General features: G+C 47.5%; 1 protein-coding gene across 1 annotated transcript in view; it reads left to right on the plus strand.

Moving 5' to 3' along the window:
- TOP3A (DNA topoisomerase III alpha) overlaps positions 1-15,531 on the plus strand; it is a 39,568-nt gene extending 24,037 nt beyond the window's left edge. The window contains exons 11-19 of the mRNA XM_004380998.2: positions 1,281-1,488; positions 5,219-5,404; positions 5,607-5,736; positions 7,208-7,321; positions 7,392-7,557; positions 8,612-8,755; positions 10,823-10,945; positions 12,136-12,830; positions 13,809-15,531. Coding sequence (XP_004381055.1) covers positions 1,281-1,488; positions 5,219-5,404; positions 5,607-5,736; positions 7,208-7,321; positions 7,392-7,557; positions 8,612-8,755; positions 10,823-10,945; positions 12,136-12,830; positions 13,809-13,987 — 1,945 coding nt within the window. The 3' untranslated portion in view covers positions 13,988-15,531. The remainder of the gene's footprint in view (positions 1-1,280; positions 1,489-5,218; positions 5,405-5,606; positions 5,737-7,207; positions 7,322-7,391; positions 7,558-8,611; positions 8,756-10,822; positions 10,946-12,135; positions 12,831-13,808) is intronic.
- The last annotated feature ends 1,957 nt before the right edge of the window (positions 15,532-17,488 follow it).

Below are 17,488 nucleotides of genomic sequence, written 5' to 3' on the forward strand. Positions count from 1 at the left end.
GGTTGTCTGAGTTAAGATGTGTTGTCAGTGGAAAATACTCACTGGATTTCAAAGACTTGGTATAAAAAAAGAATGTAATGTATCTCATTGATAATTCTTTATATTGATTACATATTTTTAGAGTTAGTGTCTTTTTACTGTTTTAAAGTGACTACTGTTAATAGTTGCTGTCAAGTCAATTCTGACTCATGGTGACCCCAGATGTGTCAGAATAGAGCGACTCCATAGAGTTTTCAAGTCTGTGACCTTTCAGAAGCAGATCGCCAGGACTTTCTTCCAAGGTGCCTCTGGGTGGGTTCGAACCACCAGCCTTTCAGCTAGTAGTCGAGTGCTTAACTATTTGTGCCACCCAAGGACTCCAGTGTGGCTACTAGAAAATGGTAAATTAGATACAAAATCCACGTGTTTCTTTTGGATAGCATTGTCCTTTGGCCTTAAAAAAAGTTACAGACATACACACTGTCATGGATTGAATTATGTCCCCCAAAAACGTATGTATCAATTTGGCTGGGCCATGATTCCCAGTATTGTGTGGTTGTCTTCCATTTTGTGATTGTAATTTTATGTTAAAGAGGATTAGGGTGGGATTGTAACACCCTTACTAAGGTCATATCCCCAATCCGATGTAAAGGGAGTTTCCTTGGGGTGTGGCCTGCACCACATTTTATCTTACAAGAGATAAAAGTAAAAGGAAAGGCAAGTGAACAAAGAGACAGGGGACCTCATACCACCAAGAAAGCAGTGCCAGGAGCAGAGCGCATCCTTTGGACCCAGGGTCCCTGCGTGGAGAAGCTCCTAGTCCGGGGGAAGATTGACGAGAAGGCTGACAGAGAAAGCCTTCCCCTGGAGCTGACGCCCTGAATTTGGACTTTTAGCATAATTTACTGTGAAGAAATACATTTCTCTTTGTTAAAACCATCCACTTGTGGTATTTCTGTTACAGCAGCACTAGATGACTAAGACACATAACTGTGTAGCTGTCAGGGCCAGTAGGACTCCTCCATTGCAGCAGGGCTGCCGCTGCCCAGCCCTGCTGCTGCTGCCACACCAGATCCTTTACCAGTGTTCCCCAGGCCACTGATCCTCCACCGTGCTGCAGCAGAGCCTGCTAACTGCCTCTCCCCATGGCTACAGCTCAGGGTGTCTCAGTGTGGTGATCCAGTTGGCTGCGTCGGATGGGTGCTTGCAGGAGTCACTAGGGGTTTTGGTCTAGCTGAACCATTTACAGACCAACTAAAGGACCTTGCCATTTCTTTTTATTTCTTTTTGCCTTTGTTTAGGTACATCAGCTATCCCCGAACGGAAACAAACATTTTCCCCAAAGACCTGAACCTGACAGTGCTGGTGGAGCAGCAGATCCCGGATCCACGCTGGGGTGCCTTTGCCCAGAGCATTCTAGAGCAGGGTGGTCCTACCCCCCGCAACGGAAACAAGTCTGACCAAGCCCACCCTCCCATTCACCCCACCAAATGCACCAGTGGCTTGCAGGTTAGTTCCTAAATATGCTTCTGCTGCTGCCACCTGCTGGGCCCCAGAGAGGTGCTGAGGGCTCAGTAGTAGCATTTGAATTTACTCTGTGGGCTCCTTTTTTAGGAAATAAGTGATTTTGAGCTACCTCTTCCATATCAGAAAAGAGAAGTCAGCGTGACAATTCTGTTTCACAGGTTTCTGCCTGGTTTTCATGAAAACCCCCCCATGATAGGCTGCACGCTTTATCCAGCCTCACTTGCCCACAGTCAGATGCCTGTACCCACCACCATGCCTACGACCACACCCTCCATGTCTGTGCCCAGACCTACCACCATGTCCATGCCCATACCCACCACCATGCCCACACCTACACCCATGCCTACCACACCCACCATGCCCACACCTACCACCACGTCTATGCCCATACCCACCACCATGCCCTTATCCACCATCACATCCACACCCACCCCCGTGCCTACACCCACGCCTGCCACCACACACATGCCCACACCCACCACCACGTCCACACAGAACTGGATTGCCTTGTTAGTGATAAGAATCTTGTCCATCCTTCAAAGATGGGATCAGTGTCCATCACAGTCCTGAAACTTTAATCCACATTCTTTTGTACTGTACTCACTGTGGAATCTTCACACTTAGCTATGTCTGATTGTTTCACAGGTTTCTGTTATCATTTCCTCAGCTGGGGAGTGGGCTCCATGAGGGCAGAGGCTGTTTAAGCTTGTTTTAGATTGCAGGCTTATTGCAAAGCTAAGTCAATTTAGCTTTGTTTTACCTTTTAACAACATATATTGTTCTTTCATGGAGCCCTGGTGGTGCAGTGGTTAAGTGCTTGGCTGTTAACCCAAAGTTCAGAGGTTCAAACCCACCAGCCACTCCACAGGAGAAAGATGTGGCAGTCTGCTTACGTAAAGATTACAGCCTTGAAACCCGAAGAATATGGCCCCTGGACACGGTTTTAGCTCAGTTATGAAGTCACTCATGAGGTTCACTGTTCAGCCAAAGATCAGACAGCCCCATAAAACAAAACGAGACTAATGGGGCATGACAGTCCAGGGACAAGGACTAGAATGCAGGAGGAGATAGGAAAGCTGGTAATAGGGAACCCAAGGTTGAGAAGGGACAGTGTTGACATGTTATGGGGTTGTTAACCATTGTCATAAAACAATATATGTACTAACTGTTTAATGAGAAACTGTTTATTCTGTAAACCTTCATCTAAAGTACAATTAAAAAAAAAAAAGATTATAGCCTTGGAAACCCTATGGGGTAGTTCTACTCTATCCAATAGGGTTACTGTGAGTTGGAATGAATTCTACAGCAGTGGGTTTGATTTTTTGGTTTTTTGCTGTTCTTTCTAATTATGGAATTCATACATGTTAATTTTCGACAATTAGAAAATACGGAAGATCACAAAGAATAAAAAATGTGCCTGTAACCTCACCCCCTAATAAAAACTACGTTTTTTCTATGCGTGTATGTAATATTCTTACATTAAAATTAGAATCTTAAATAATTTTATAAACTTCTTTTTTCCCTTTTATATCATTTCTGTTATTTTCATTTTTATATTATAAGCATTTCCCCACATGCTGAAATATTCTTTAAAAGTATAATTTCTAATGATTACATAATTTATTTTACTAAATCTGTTTTTGGAAATTTTGGTTGTTTCCAACTACACCCACTCCTCACTTACCAACATGGTTAGGTCCCAAAGACCCAGGTGGTTATGTGAAAATCGGCAGTATGCAAAAATGGAGGATGACCACATCAGATCACAAAATGGAGGATGACTACTACATCATTACATAACTGCCAAATTACATCTGCCAAACCACTGAGAATCATGGCCCAGCCAAGTTGACGCATAACCTTAACCGTCACAACCAGTATTACTTTGACCTCATACCTTGGCATTCGTTACTGCCAAATGTAGATCATTAATGTGCAAAATAGTTGGGTAGTAGATTTTTTACTGTTGTCATAATTGCAAAATGTCCGATAATGAGATAGTCAATAAGTGAGGAGTAGGTGTATTTAATATCTCATACACTGATACACCAGCAGAATGTGGAAATTATCAAACAATATCATTAATATCATACACAAGTAAAATTTTACTAAATTTTGCTAAAGATGATTCAAAAGCAGTTGCAGCAATACATCAGTAGGGAACTGCCAAGAAAATTCAAGTCAGATTCAGAAGAAGACATGGAATGAGCGATATCAGATGGAGCCTGGCTGAAAGCAGAAAATATCAGAAGTTTACCTGTGTTTTATTGACTATACAAAGACATTCAACTGTGTGGATCATAACAAATTATAACATTGCAAAAAATAGGAATTCCAGAACACGTTATTGTGCTCGTGAGGAACCTGTACATAGACCCAGAGGCAGTCATTCAAACAGAACAAGGGGATATTGTTTGGTTTAAAGTCAAGAAAGGTGTGCATCAGGGTTGTATCCTTTCACCATACTTAGTCTGTATGCTGAGCAAATAGTCTGAGAAGCTGGACTATATGAGGAAGAACGCAGCATCAGGATTGGAGGAAGACTCATTAACAACCTGCGATATGCAGATGACACAACCTTGCTTGCTGAAAGTGAAGAGGACTTGAAGCACTTACTGATGAAGATCAAAGACCATAGCCTTCAGTATGAATTACACCTCAACATAAAACAAAAATCCTCACAACTGGACCAATAAGCAACATCATAATAAACGGAGAAAATATTGAAGTGTTGTAAAGGATTTCGTTTTACTTGTATCCACATCAATGCCCATAGAAGCAGCAGTCAAGAAATCAAAAGACATATTGCATTGGGCAAATCTGCTGCAAAAGACCTCTTTAAAGAGTTAAAAAGCAAAGATATCACTTAAAGGACTAAGGTGTGCCTGACCGAAGCCATGGTGTTTTCAGTCTCCTCATATGCATGTGAAAGCTGGACAATGACTAAAGAAAACCAGAGAAGAATTGATGCCTTTGAATTATGGTGTTGGTGAAGAATATTGACTATATACCATGGATTACCAGAAGAAGGAACATATCTGTCTTGGAAGAAGTACAGCCAGAATGCTCCTTAGAGGCAAGGATGGCAAGACTTTGTCTCACATACTTTGGACATGTTGTCAGGAGGGATCAGTCCCTGGAGAAGGACATCATGCTTGGTAAAGTACAGGGTCAGCGAAAAAGAGGAAGACCCTCAACGAGATGGATTGTCACGGTGGCTACAACACTGAGCTCAAGCAAAAAACGATTGTGTTGATGGGTCAGGACGGGGCAGTGTTTTGTTCTGTTGTACCTAGGGTCGCTATGAGTCAGAACCAACTCAACGGCACCACCTAACAACAGCAGCAAGGCTGCCAGGGGCAGTGTTTTATATGTTAGAGAGTCTCTTGCTAACTTATTCTTTCATCTTGTTTTCTGTTTAGGTTGGGTTTATGTCACAAGTATCATTTCCAGCTCTTGAGGGGAAGATGACTCCCTTGCTTGTCTTAGCCTGGTTAGAAGTGTGAAGTTTTTCAACCTGAACTCGTAGGCACCCAGGGGATGGGCCTGGCCCTCCATATTAGTGCAGAGGTCTCGAGGAGTAGTGTGCCCTGCTCTGTTCAGAGCTTTTGGCTGGAAGAGGCATGGCCCTGGTTTAAACCACGGATGGCGCTGATGCCCTTGAGGGTTAGTGTTCTGTAGGGACTTTCAGACTCTCTTCTTTTTTCCACAGGGAGATGAGCAACGACTGTATGAGTTCATTGTTCGCCATTTCCTTGCTTGCTGCTCCCAGAATGCCCAGGGTCAAGAGACTACTGTGGAGATTGACATTGCTCAGGAGCGCTTCCTGGCCAATGGCCTCATGGTTCTGGCCCGAAACTATCTGGATGTGTATCCATATGATCACTGGAGTGACAAGGTGAAAAATCATAGGTTCAGGCAGAGGTCAGATGCTGTGTCTCAGAGTATCTGACCTTGTGGGCCTCAGGGAAGGGGAGACAGTTGTGTACCCAGCCTTAATGCCATCTGATGAAGCAGGAGTATATTCTTTGAAATGCAAGTTGTCTTTTCCTGAGTATGATGACAGCATGATCTGACTGGAGCTTTGCCGCTCTATACAGACCATCCCTATCTATGAGAGAGGCTCCTGCTTCCAGCCCAGTACTGTGGAGATGGTGGATGGAGAGACATGCCCGCCCCAGCTGCTCACCGAAGCTGACCTCATTTCCCTCATGGAAAAGCATGGCATTGGTCAGTAACTCAAGGTGTTAGGAGCTGCCGTCTCTGTATCTCATTTAATCTGCACAACAACTCTGTAATGTCAGTGTTATGTTCTTATCCCCATTTATAGGTGAAGTGAGGCTTGGAGAGGTCAGGGCTTACCTACAGTCACAAAGTTTGTGAGCTGTGAAAGGCTGGGTCTGAATAACTCCACAGTCAGTGATTTTAGCCAGAGTTTAAGGGCCTTACGTGTTTGGCTGTGGAGCTTGGTTGTTGACTTGTGGTCAGCAGGGAACCCTGCAAGATTTCTAAGTAAAGGAGCAATGTAGGCAGAGCTATACTTTTTAAAAATAGTTTATATAATAGCTTGGTTGAGAAGTAGTTCATATACCATACAATTTACCCGTTTAAAATGTATAATTGAGTGTTTTTAGTGTATTCACAGACTTGTGTAGCCATCACCATAATCAGTATTAGAACACTCTCATCACCCCAAAAAGAAGCACTGTACCCTTTAACAGGAGCCCCGTTTCTCTCCTAAACACCTCTAGTTCCTAGCAACCAGTCATCTGTTTTCTGTCTGTGGATTTGCCTGTTCTGGACCTTTCATGTAAATGGAATCATATAATATGTGGCCTTTTGTGATTGACTTCTTTCACTCAGCATAATACTTTCATGGTTCAACCATGCAGTAGCGTATGTCAAAACTTTGTTCTTCTAATGGCTGAATAATATTCCATTATGTAGATACACCACATTTTATTTACCTGTTCATTAGTTAATGGGCATTTGGGTTGTTTCCACTTTTTGCTTATTATGGATAACACTGCTGTGAACAGTCAGATGTAAGTTTTTGATTGAATACCTGTTTTCAGTTCTTTTGATATATACCTAGGAATGGAGTTGCTGGGTCGTATATCAACTCTGTGTTTAACTTCTTGAAGAACTGCCTAACTTTTCCAAAGTCACTGCACCATTTTATAATCGATCCACCAGCAATGGGTGAGGGTTTCAGTTTCTTCACATCCTTGCCAACACGTGTTGTTTTCTGACTTTTTGACTCTCCCTTCCTCGTGGGTGTGAAGTGGTATCTCATTGTGGTCTTGATTGCCTTTCCTTGATGACAGAGCTACATTGCAAAAGATCCCTTTGACCACAGCACAGAGAATGGGTTTGGAGAGGAGGAGAGCGAGAATGTTGTGACAATGCACTTGAGGTGATGTGGGCTCCCAGCCATTTTTGTGACATGCAGAGTGGAGGAGGAAGACTTGAGACATTTTAAGGATGGGCTGTCAGCTGCAGTGAGTGATTGCCTGTGATGAGCACGCAGATGTGAAGGAGAGGTGCGGCTGCCATTGTAATTTCTTTGTGGACTCTTGTGAACAAGGTGTCTCACCTGGAGAGGAAGTCAGGTGCAGGAGAGGGCCTGTTGTTACTAAGGTGCCACAGTCTCCTCGGCAGTGTCTGTATTACCTCAGAGTAACCGGGCAATGCCTTTCAGGTACTGATGCCACCCACGCAGAGCACATCGAAACAATCAAAGCCCGGATGTACGTGGGGCTCACAGCAGACAAGCGGTTTCTCCCGGGGCACCTGGGAATGGGGCTTGTGGAAGGTAAGGGGGAGGGTGCAGCCACGGGGGCGGGCCTTGTCCTGCTAGTCCTCACAGACCGCTCTCCTTGCAGGCTATGATTCCATGGGCCATGAGATGTCCAAGCCAGACCTCCGGGCCGAGCTGGAGGCTGATCTGAAGCTGATCTGTGAGGGCAAGAAGGACAAATGTGTGGTTTTAAGGCAGCAAGTCCAGAAATACAAGCAAGTTTTCATTGAAGCAGTAGCTAAAGCTAAGAAGTGAGTGCCAGAACCTGGTCTGCCCCAGAGGTCATTGGTCTCTGAGGCCTTGGTGATGACCATTCCCTAATTAGAAGTCGGAGTTTGGGGGGAGTGATTCAGCAGGAAAATATGGTATCGTTCCTTATAACCTGTGCACTTTGGGGCGTTAAGTCACTGCCAGTTGAGCTCATCCTCGCCAGCGACTTGTTCCTGTGCCTGGGTGCCCCCATACCGGCGCCTCCACTTTGGGCCTGCCTCCTCTGGGTTTTGCTTTTTTCCTTTCCATAGAGCTTTGTCAGTATTTTAAAAAAAAACAAAAAAACCTGTTGCTGTCGAGTCGATTCCAACTCATAGCGATTCTATAGGACAGAGTCGAACTGCCCCATAGGGTTTCCAAGGAGCGCCTGGTGGATTCAAACTCCCAGCTTTTTGGTTAGCAGCTGTAGCTCTTAACCACCACGCCATCAGGGCTCCTTTGTCAGTATAAGAACAATAATCAGAGACCCGGCCCAGTTATCTGGGCTGTTTGCTTTAGAAATGCCGTTCTCTTGATGCCTGCCTTGAATTAGTGATCAGCTTGCTTACAGATCAGTAAACCCAGGTGCTAGTGTGCGACTCCTTGTTCTCTGGAGGACTCGGGCTGCCCCTCTAGTGGGCAGCGTCTGTCACTTTTGTTAGAAACAACATGTTTTCTGCCCCGTGCCAGCTTTGAAAAGAAATTCATGAGCTGGTTTAAACTCAAACCACACAGACACTTGTGTGTGTGGGCGTGGACACTTTGTAGTTGTATTTGTTTAGTGTATGGCAATGATGGGGCAGAAGCAGGAAAGGGGCCACTTCTGTATCTGCCTGCAGCTGGGTTCCTTCCAGGGCTGCCCAGGAGCTGGGAGTCAGGGAGCCAGGGCCGGGTGGCAAGCTTAGCCCTCTCTCTGCTCTTGTCCTCAGTGTCGGGCCAGTGGCTGCACTGGCCCTCTGGGTCCTAAGGTCACATGCATGTTGTGTCCACGTATGGATGTTGCAAATTCCTTTGCCATGAGAGCCACCTGGTATGTGTCTTTGTCTTTTTCTGCAGGTTGGATGAGGCCTTGTCCCAGTACTTTGGGGAAGGAGCTGAGGTGCCCCAGCAAGAAGAGATCTACCCTGCCATGCCGGAGCCCATCAGGAAGTGTCCTCAGTGCGACAAGGACATGGTCCTCAAAACCAGAAAGAACGGCGGGTCTGTGCCCAGCGCCTGCCCCTCTGCTTCCCCAGTCCCTGCTGTGTTGATCGGACAGCAATCTGAGAGGCCCCGGGTGTTTCATTTCTGTGTCGCTATTTAAAGGCAGGCATCCTGTCATCAGCCCTTGCACTGGTCTTAGAGAGATAAGGGGAGCAGACTGGGACCTGACCTTCAAGTCATGACGTACTGTGAGAATTCAGAGGAGGGGGACTGGATGATGGTGAGGTTTCTGTTCCCTGTGGATAGGATGTCCTTCACTCTGTGTGACTGTGGAGGAGCATGGCCCTTATAACCAGACGGGGCTGGATTCAAATACACTTCTGCCACGTGTAAGATTTGTGGCTCGACATAAGTTGCGTAACTATTCTGAGCCCCAATTTCTTCTTCCATAAAGTAAGGCAGTAGTTTCCACCTCATAAAGCTGTGGTACGGGTGAGGAGTAAATGAAGGGATCAAGAGTCTAGCACAGTGCCTGATATGGTATAGAGATTCAACAAATACTAGTCTTCTTCTCTTCTAGTTTTGGCTCTGAAATCTCAAATGTCTTGTCATTTTCAGTGCAGGAGTTCATCCCGAGAATCAGGGTGTCCAAGGTGGTCTCATTAGCGACTAGCCACTGGGTGAAGTTCGCGGGGAAAGGACTGTTGAGGAGCAGCAGTTCCATACTTGTATGATGTTTGTGGCTGGCCCGGTACAAGGTGCTTCTGGTACATTACCTCATCAGAGCCTAACAGCCACCCTGCAAGGCAACATGCACACGCCAGTGTTTTAAGGACCTGCAGCGGCTTGCTCAGGGTCAGGGAGCCTTAGTGAGCAGCAATGCAAAATTTGTCCCATGTCTTCATTGCTCACCTCAGGTGCCACAGTATGACACTGCCTCCTGCTGCTGGCAGATGAAACGAAAGCCCTGAATGAGGAGCATGGTTTCCCCAGTGCCTCACCCAGGTCTCAGGGCCTGGTCTTGGTGAAGGGGAGGCCACCCCAGCTCGTGGAAACCAAAAGTCCCAGTCAGGGACCAGACCTGGAAGCAGGTGGTGGGGCTGGTGTTGTCCACAAAGGTCATAGAAGCCAGAGCCGCTATACGCTGGACCCAGTGCCTGATGCATGTATTTAAGCCTTAATCAATGCTGTTGATGTTTTTTTTTTCTTTGCCACCAGTAAGTAAATGTAATAGTAATTATTGGAGTATAAGGGGGAAAGAATACTTGCTTTTGTTTTAGCTCTGAGTTCTCTCATGCATCTGACAACAAAAGAATGCTTCGCTGAGTCCTCTTGAGTCACCCAGGGAGACGTGGAGTTTATCTCGTGCAGTCACCGCTCTACAATGTATCTAATAATTTCTATTTTGGAGTTTGTGGATCTGCTATTTAAATAATTGGGAGGCTTTTTGTGTTTGTTTTGTGTGTGTGTGTGTGTGTGTGTGTGTGTTTTGTTCCGGTTTAGTCACACCCAGGCATGCTCAGAGGAAACTGTAAATCCTGTGTGTGCTGACTAGTCAGACCGTAGTTTTGTGACTGAAAGGCGTCACAATGTTGGCTGAGAAAGACACATGGTATAGGTGTTAGAAGTGAAGTCTCTTTTATCAGGTACATAGATTTCCAAGCCTAAGTCCCCCGCTTACTACACATATATCCTAGGCAGGTTACCAGAACCCTCCAAGCACTGGTCTACTTAGAGGTACCCTGAGGGCCCTGACAGTCCCTACACCCCTCCCCACGCTACCCGCAGGATTGTGATGAGGAAGAAATGAGAGATGGTGTGAGAGTGCATGGCACAGGGCCTAAAAGCAACAGTCCACAAGAGCATTTCTTTCCCAGCTGGCTGTTGCTTTTAAAGAAGGCTGAGTCAGCACAGCTGTTTAGTGTCTTAGGGGTGCAGGCTAGTTTTCCTAGGTCACTCGCTGTCAGTGTCCTCCAGAGCAGTGAGGGTCCTCCTGAAGGTCTTCCGGGGTCTGCTGACAGAGAGTTCCCTGTGGTGTGATGGCCTTGAAACACTGCGTCTACCTGCTGAGCTGAGAAAGGGTGTCCAGGTGACCCTTCTGACCCTTCACTCCTGCCTCCCCAGGTTCTACCTCAGCTGCATGGGTTTCCCAGAGTGTCGGTCAGCCATGTGGTTTCCTGACTCCGTCCTGGAAGCCAGCAGAGATGAGAGTGTGTGTCCAGTCTGTCAACCACAACCTGTTTACAGGTGAGCGAGCATCCGGGCATGCTGCAGGACAGTCTTCATGCTCCTGTCATGGCATGGAAGGAGATGCCCAGGGAGCTGTTGCTCTAAGCCATGTCAGGGTCCGTACCCTGTTTACACTGAGTGGGCCTCCAGGCCTGGCCTCCTCTCCTGTCATAGCATGGAAGCAGATGCCCACGGAGCTCGCTCAGAGCCACCTTGGGGTTCTGCTGTGCCTAGCATTGCTGCTGAGGCCTGATGGGGCAGGAGGGGGCCTTCCACACATTGTGAGTAAACCCAAGAGGCAACTTTTCCTGTGCCCTCTCCAAATAGGCAATTGCTACATTAGGCTTGGAAACGTGGTCACTTACTGTTTGTGGCTTTCAAGCTCCCCTAAAAAACCCAAAGCCCTAGTATAGACAGTGGTTCTCAAACGTTTTGGTCAGGGACCCCTTTGCACTCTTAAACATCATTGAGGAACCCAAGAAGCCTTTGTTGTGGGTTATGTGTATCAATATTTATCATAGCATAACCAATGTTGTAAACAATACGTGTACTAATTATTTAATGAGAAGCTAGTTTGTTCTGTAAACCTTCATCTAAAGTACAATTAAAAAAAAAAATTACCGGAGTAGAAAGTGGAGACGTCTTTTAAAATATTAATTCCTTTTTAAAAAACACATTACACATTAACATAAATAACATGTTTTTATAATAAAATACCTATTTTCCAAAACCAAAAAAGAGACGTTGTACATTCGCAAGTCTAATGTCTGAATTAATAGAAGACTTCAGCCTGCTTCTGGGCTCAGTCTGCAAAGTTATCATGTATGTTGTCGCCTCTGGAAAACTCTGCACACACCAGAGGTTGAGTTTAGGACAGACAGAGCTGTTGGCACTAGTGTAGAGATGGCTGTGACCTCACCTGGATGGGCCCTGACCACCCTGTGAGAACTGCTGGTGTTGAGCACCATTAGCTTCCCAAGGTGGCTATCACTTGGTGGCTAATCTGAGTTCTTGGGTTTCATTTGCTCTCATCTCCAGTCTGCACTCTTACAGTAACTAGAGGATGTTTGCTGCTCAGATGTGTCTGGGCTTGCTGGGCCTAGGGGCTGCAGGGTTGGCAAGGGGACGCCTAGGGTGACAACTCCTTTGGACTGAGAAGACTTCTGTACCTGGGTATTCATGGTTTTCCTCATCTCTGGCCTCACTAGGTTGAAGCTGAAGTTCAAGCGTGGCAGCATTCCCCCGACCATGCCACTGGAGTTAGTTGGCTGCATCAGCGGGTGTGACGAGACCCTCAGCAAGATCTTGGACCTGAGATTTTCTCAAGGGCCGCCTCGAGCTCTCCAGACGGCCAGCCAGCCCTCGGGCCACTTGCAGGCGAGCCAGTCCCTGAACAGAATAGACGGCAGCCAGCAGGTACATCCCCAGCCTTCTGGCAACAGACAGACTGGACCCCTGAGGGCTCTGGCCCGGGCCTTCCCACCACCCATTGCCATTGCTGAAAGCAACTCTGTGACCTGCAACTGTGGCCACGAGGCCCTGAAGCTCACCGTGCGGAAGGAGGGCCCTAACCAGGGCCGCCAGTTCTACAAGTGCAGCAGGGGCAGCTGCAGCTTCTTCCTGTGGGCTGACGACAGCCCACCAGGCCCAGCTGGGCCTCCGTCCACAGCAAGACACCCTGGCGGCTCTCTGGGATGTTCTCCGGGTTCAGGAAGCCACCTGGATGGGCTTGGCAGGCCAGGGGATGGCAGTGGTGGCACTTCCTGCCTGTGTAGCCAGCCGGCCGTCACATGGACTGTGCAGAAGGATGGGCCCAATAAAGGGCGCCAGTTCCACACCTGCTCCAAGCCCAGAGAGCAGCAATGCGGCTTCTTCCAGTGGGCCGACAAGAATGCAGCCCCAGGTGAGGTGGGCACAGAGGTTGTCCCGTCAGCCCCATCCCAGGCAGGCAGACCCCAGCCCTCAGTTCTCATGGCAGTCTCCACCTCAGAGACAAAGCAGAGAGAAGGCCAGACGGTGTGATGGTGGGGACTCAACAGGGGAGCTGGGTCTGCTTCTACCAGGTAATGCACAGCACACCCCTCATCCCAAGTAGAAGATCACTGCTGGGAATTGACACTGTGCTGATACATTTTGTACTTCTTTCGTCTTTGTCTGGTAAGCGTTGTTTTCCCAACCTGACAGGTTAAGGGAAGTGAAGCCTAGACAGGTGGAGTGACCTGCTTAGGGTCACAGGGTGACAGAGCCAGGAGTGGAGCACAGGTCTGCCTGATTCCACATGCCCCTCGTGGCCTTTGTAAACCTTGCTAGACCATATTCTCATCCCAGGGGTGGTCACTGTGCCAGCACCATGTTCAAAGCTTGCCGTTTATACACTTGAAACGTGTGACAGTCCCCATCCATGTGGTCAGGAGAGAAGGGGTATCTGGCCTCCAGGCCGACCGACTGATGGTCCCAGGTAATCGAGCAGGAAGGCCTGTGGAAGGACTGAAAGAATTCAGAGCCCAGGCTTCCTTGCCTGGAAGCGGGGTGAGCATGTGGTCAGGTCTGCTTCCCTGTCTGCTGCTTTACCCCACGACCAGGGACCTGTTGCTGCTTCTATAGATGAGCCTATGGATTGTGGCCCTGTGTCCTCCTGATAGGACTGTGAGAGGGAGGATGTCCTCCCGAGCTGAGCATCTTTAGTGAGGAGGGTCGGGTCAGTGTGAAGTGGCACACACTTTGTACCTTGATAGGAAGTGGCACTCGCCTCACACTTTGATGGGTGAAGCTCCCTCCACAGGGGAGCACCTGGCCTGTACCCTCCACCACACATGCATCCTGTAAGTCCATGCTTCAGTGTGTCAGGTCTAAACTCAGCCTTCCCTGACTCTTCCCACAGGGACATTTGGAGCCACACCTTGGCCAGGAGGCAGAGGGAATACCCAGGGGCCAGAGGTCAGAAGCAAAAGACCCCGGGCCAGTTCCTCTGACACTGGGTCTACAGCAAAGAAACTCCGGAAATGCAGCCTTTGCCACCAGCCTGGACACACCCGTCCCTTCTGTCCTCAGAACAGATGAGGGCAGGTTCAGTAGAGTGGGCCCTTCATCAGCCCTGCCCCCTGTGTCTGAGTTGTCTGACAAGGACTGGGGGCCAATCACTGACCTGGAAATTCGAGGAACCTGTTGGCTTGGGGGCCTGGCCCCCCTGGTCTAGGAGTGCAGGGTCCAACCGCTCCCGGGAAGTCTGCTCTGCTGGACAGTGGCCCTCTGCCCAGGCTCAGGAATGACCTTTGCCCCTGCTGGGAAGTCCTGGACCGGCTACCGTGTGGGCCTTCGACTGTTGGGTTAGCACACAGGGAGAAGCTGGCAGCCAGGGCTTGGGGTAGGTGGCACTCCCAGCTGCAGTGTCCCCTGCTGCCGAAGGAGGGCAGAGGCAGAAGCCTCAGTGAAACAAGCCTCAGGGCCTCTTCCCCTGTGGGCGAGCTCCCAGTGCAGGCTCAGGGCAGCCTAGCCCTACTTTGTCGCCACCTGGATGGGGCTTCTTCCTGGATGTCCCAGAAAGGGCAGTGTGAAGCAGGGACATGGCTCTTGTTCTGAAGTTGTGTCCTCAAAGGAGACGTTATTCCCTGTTCACCTAGAGGCCATGGCAGCCAGGGCACCCCACAGTTCAAGTGCCTTAATAAAGGATTCTCCTGGTAGCCTGACGGGAGTTGGTGGCATGTCTGGGGATGTGCAAGAGCCATGGGTCCAAACACCAGCCAGTGCTGGAGAGAGCTTCCACCCTCCCCCCCTCCCCCTAAACCATTTGTCCCTCAGAGCAGAGCAGATGCCTAGGGCAAGATTGTTACCTTTCGTCCTCCACACTTCGCATAGGTTGGCACGCATCTTAACATGCTTGCACAAGAACACTGAATAAAACATGATCACATCGGCCTTATTTTGTAGTTTGGAAACCAAGGGGCAGTGAGGTGTGCGTTGCCCAGAGTACACTGCTGGCTGGTGAAGAAACTGGAACTGTTGTCGGGTGTTAGACCAGTCAGAACAGTAGCTGGTACCCTCGCTGGGCATCAAGGTGGAGAATTTTTATAGCACAGATTCTTGGAATTGCTCGTGGAGCTTCCGGATCAGCGGATGTGGGGTGTGGTCCTGCATTTGTGTTTTATTTTTTAATCCCCCCTCCCACCAGCCTCTGGCAACCCCTAATCTGCTTTCTGGACATTTGCCTGTTCTGGACATTTCATATAAATGGAATCATATATTTGTCCTTTTTTGCCTAGCTTCTTGCACTTGGCATGTTTTCAAGGTTCATCCATGTGATAGCATATATCAGTGCCTCATTCCTCTTTAGTAACATTCAGTTGTGTGCACATACCACATTTTGTTTATCCATTCATCTGTTGATGGACATTTGAATTGTTTCCACCTTTTGACTATTGTGAGCAGTGTTGCTATGAACAGTCATGTATGAATATCTGAACACCTGTTTTCAAGTTCTTTTGGGTATATACCTAGGAATGGAATTGCTGTGTTATATGGTGGTGGTAGTTTCCGTCAAGTCAGTTCTGACTCATGGAGACCCCATCTGTGCAGAGTAGAACTGCTCCATAGGGTTTTCACCTTTTAGAAGCAGATCACCAAGCCTTTTTTTTTTTTTTAATTGTACTTCAGGTGAAGGCTTACAGAACAAATAGTTTTTCATGAAACAGTAGTATACATATTGTTTTATGACATTGGTTAAAAACCCCACAACATGTCAACCCTGCAACTTCTCAACCTTTTTTTTTTTTGGTGAAAATACACATAGCCAAAGATACACCATTTCAAAATTTCTACATGCACAGTTCAGTGACATTGACTGCGCTCTTCCAATTGTGCTGCTCTTCTCACTTAAGATGAAGGCTTACAGAACAAAAGTTTCTCATTTAACAGTTACTACACATGTTGCCCTATGACAGTGGTTAACAATCTCACAACACATCAACAATATCCTTACTCAACCTTGGGTTCCCTATCACCAGCTTCCTTGTCCCCTTCTGCCTTCTGGCCCTTGTCACTGGACTACAGTACATCATTAGTCCCATTTGGTTTTACGGGGCTGTCCACTCCCAGGCTGAACGGTGAACCTCGGAGATAACTTCACCACTGAGCTAAAAGGGTGTCTGGGGGCCATACTCTCGGGGTTTCTCCAGTCTCCTTTAGGCCAGTAAATCTGATGTTTTTTTTGTGAGTTAGAATTATGTTCTACATCCTTATCCAGCTCTGTGCAGAACCCTCTGTTGTGATCCTGGTCAGAGCAGTCAGTGGTGGTAGCCAGGCACCATCTAGCTGTACTGGACTCAGTCCACTGGAGGCCTTGGTAGCTTCGGACTGATCTTTTCCTTGTATCCTGTTACCTTCATTCTCCCTTGCTCCCGAAGGGATGAGACCAGTGGAGTATCTTAGATGGCCGCTTACAACACCAAGCCTGTCTGAGGCACCTCTGGGGTGGATTTGAACTGCCAGCCTTCTGGCTAGTAGTTGAGCACTTAACCATTTGCACCACCCAAGGACTCTGATCATATGGTAGTTGTATGTTTAACCTATTAAAGAACCCCCACACTATTTTCCACAGTGGCCGCACCATTTTACATTCCCACCCGCAATGGGCAAGGATTCCAGTTTCTCCACATCCTCACTGTCTTAGTTATCTAGTGCTGCTATTAACAGAAATACCACAAGTGGATGGAGAAATGTATTTCTTCAAACTAAAGTAAGCTAAAAGTCCAAATTCAGGGCGTCAGCTCCAGGGGAAGGCTTTCTCTGTCAGCCTTCTCATCAATCTTCCCCCAGACTAAGAGCTTCTCCGTGCAGGGACCGTGGATCTAAAGGACGCGCTCTGCTCCCAGCACGGCTTTCTTGGTGGTATGAGGTCCCCATCTCTTTGCTCACTTCCCTTTCATCTCTTCTAAGATAAAAGGTGGTGCAGGCCACACCCCAGGGAAACTCCCTTTACATTGGATCAGGGATGTGACCTTAGTAAGAGTGTTACAATTCCATCCTAATCCTCTTTAACATAAAATTATAATCACAAATGGAGGACAACCACACAATACTGGGAATCCTTGCCAAGCCAAATCGATACATTTTTGGGGGGACGTAATTCAATCCATGACACTCACCAACACTTGTTATATTCTTTTATTATTATAGCCATCCTAGCGGGTGTGAAATGGTATCTCATTGGGGTTTTAATTTTCATTTCCCTGATGACTAATGACATTGAGCATCTTTTCATGTGCTTGATGGCCATTTGAATGTCTTCTTTGGTGAAATGTCTTCAGATCATTTGCCCATTTTTTAGTTGGGTTGCTTGTCTTTTTGTTGTTGAGTTATAGGAGTTCTTTATATGTTCTGGATATTAGTGGCGTTTTTTGGTTTGTAATCTTTCCACAGATAATTCCTCTGTGTGCCAGGACTCAGAACTGCTGGATTAGACTGTACCAAAGAAAGGGTTGGACATTTTAGGCCAGACAGACCTGGGCTCTGGTCTTGGCGCTCTGCTGGCCTGTTGTGCCACCTTGAGCATGTCTTCACCTTTCA

This window comes from Trichechus manatus, unplaced genomic scaffold (assembly GCF_000243295.1).
Source record: "Trichechus manatus latirostris isolate Lorelei unplaced genomic scaffold, TriManLat1.0 scaffold00080, whole genome shotgun sequence".
Taxonomy (NCBI): Eukaryota; Metazoa; Chordata; class Mammalia; order Sirenia; family Trichechidae; genus Trichechus; species Trichechus manatus.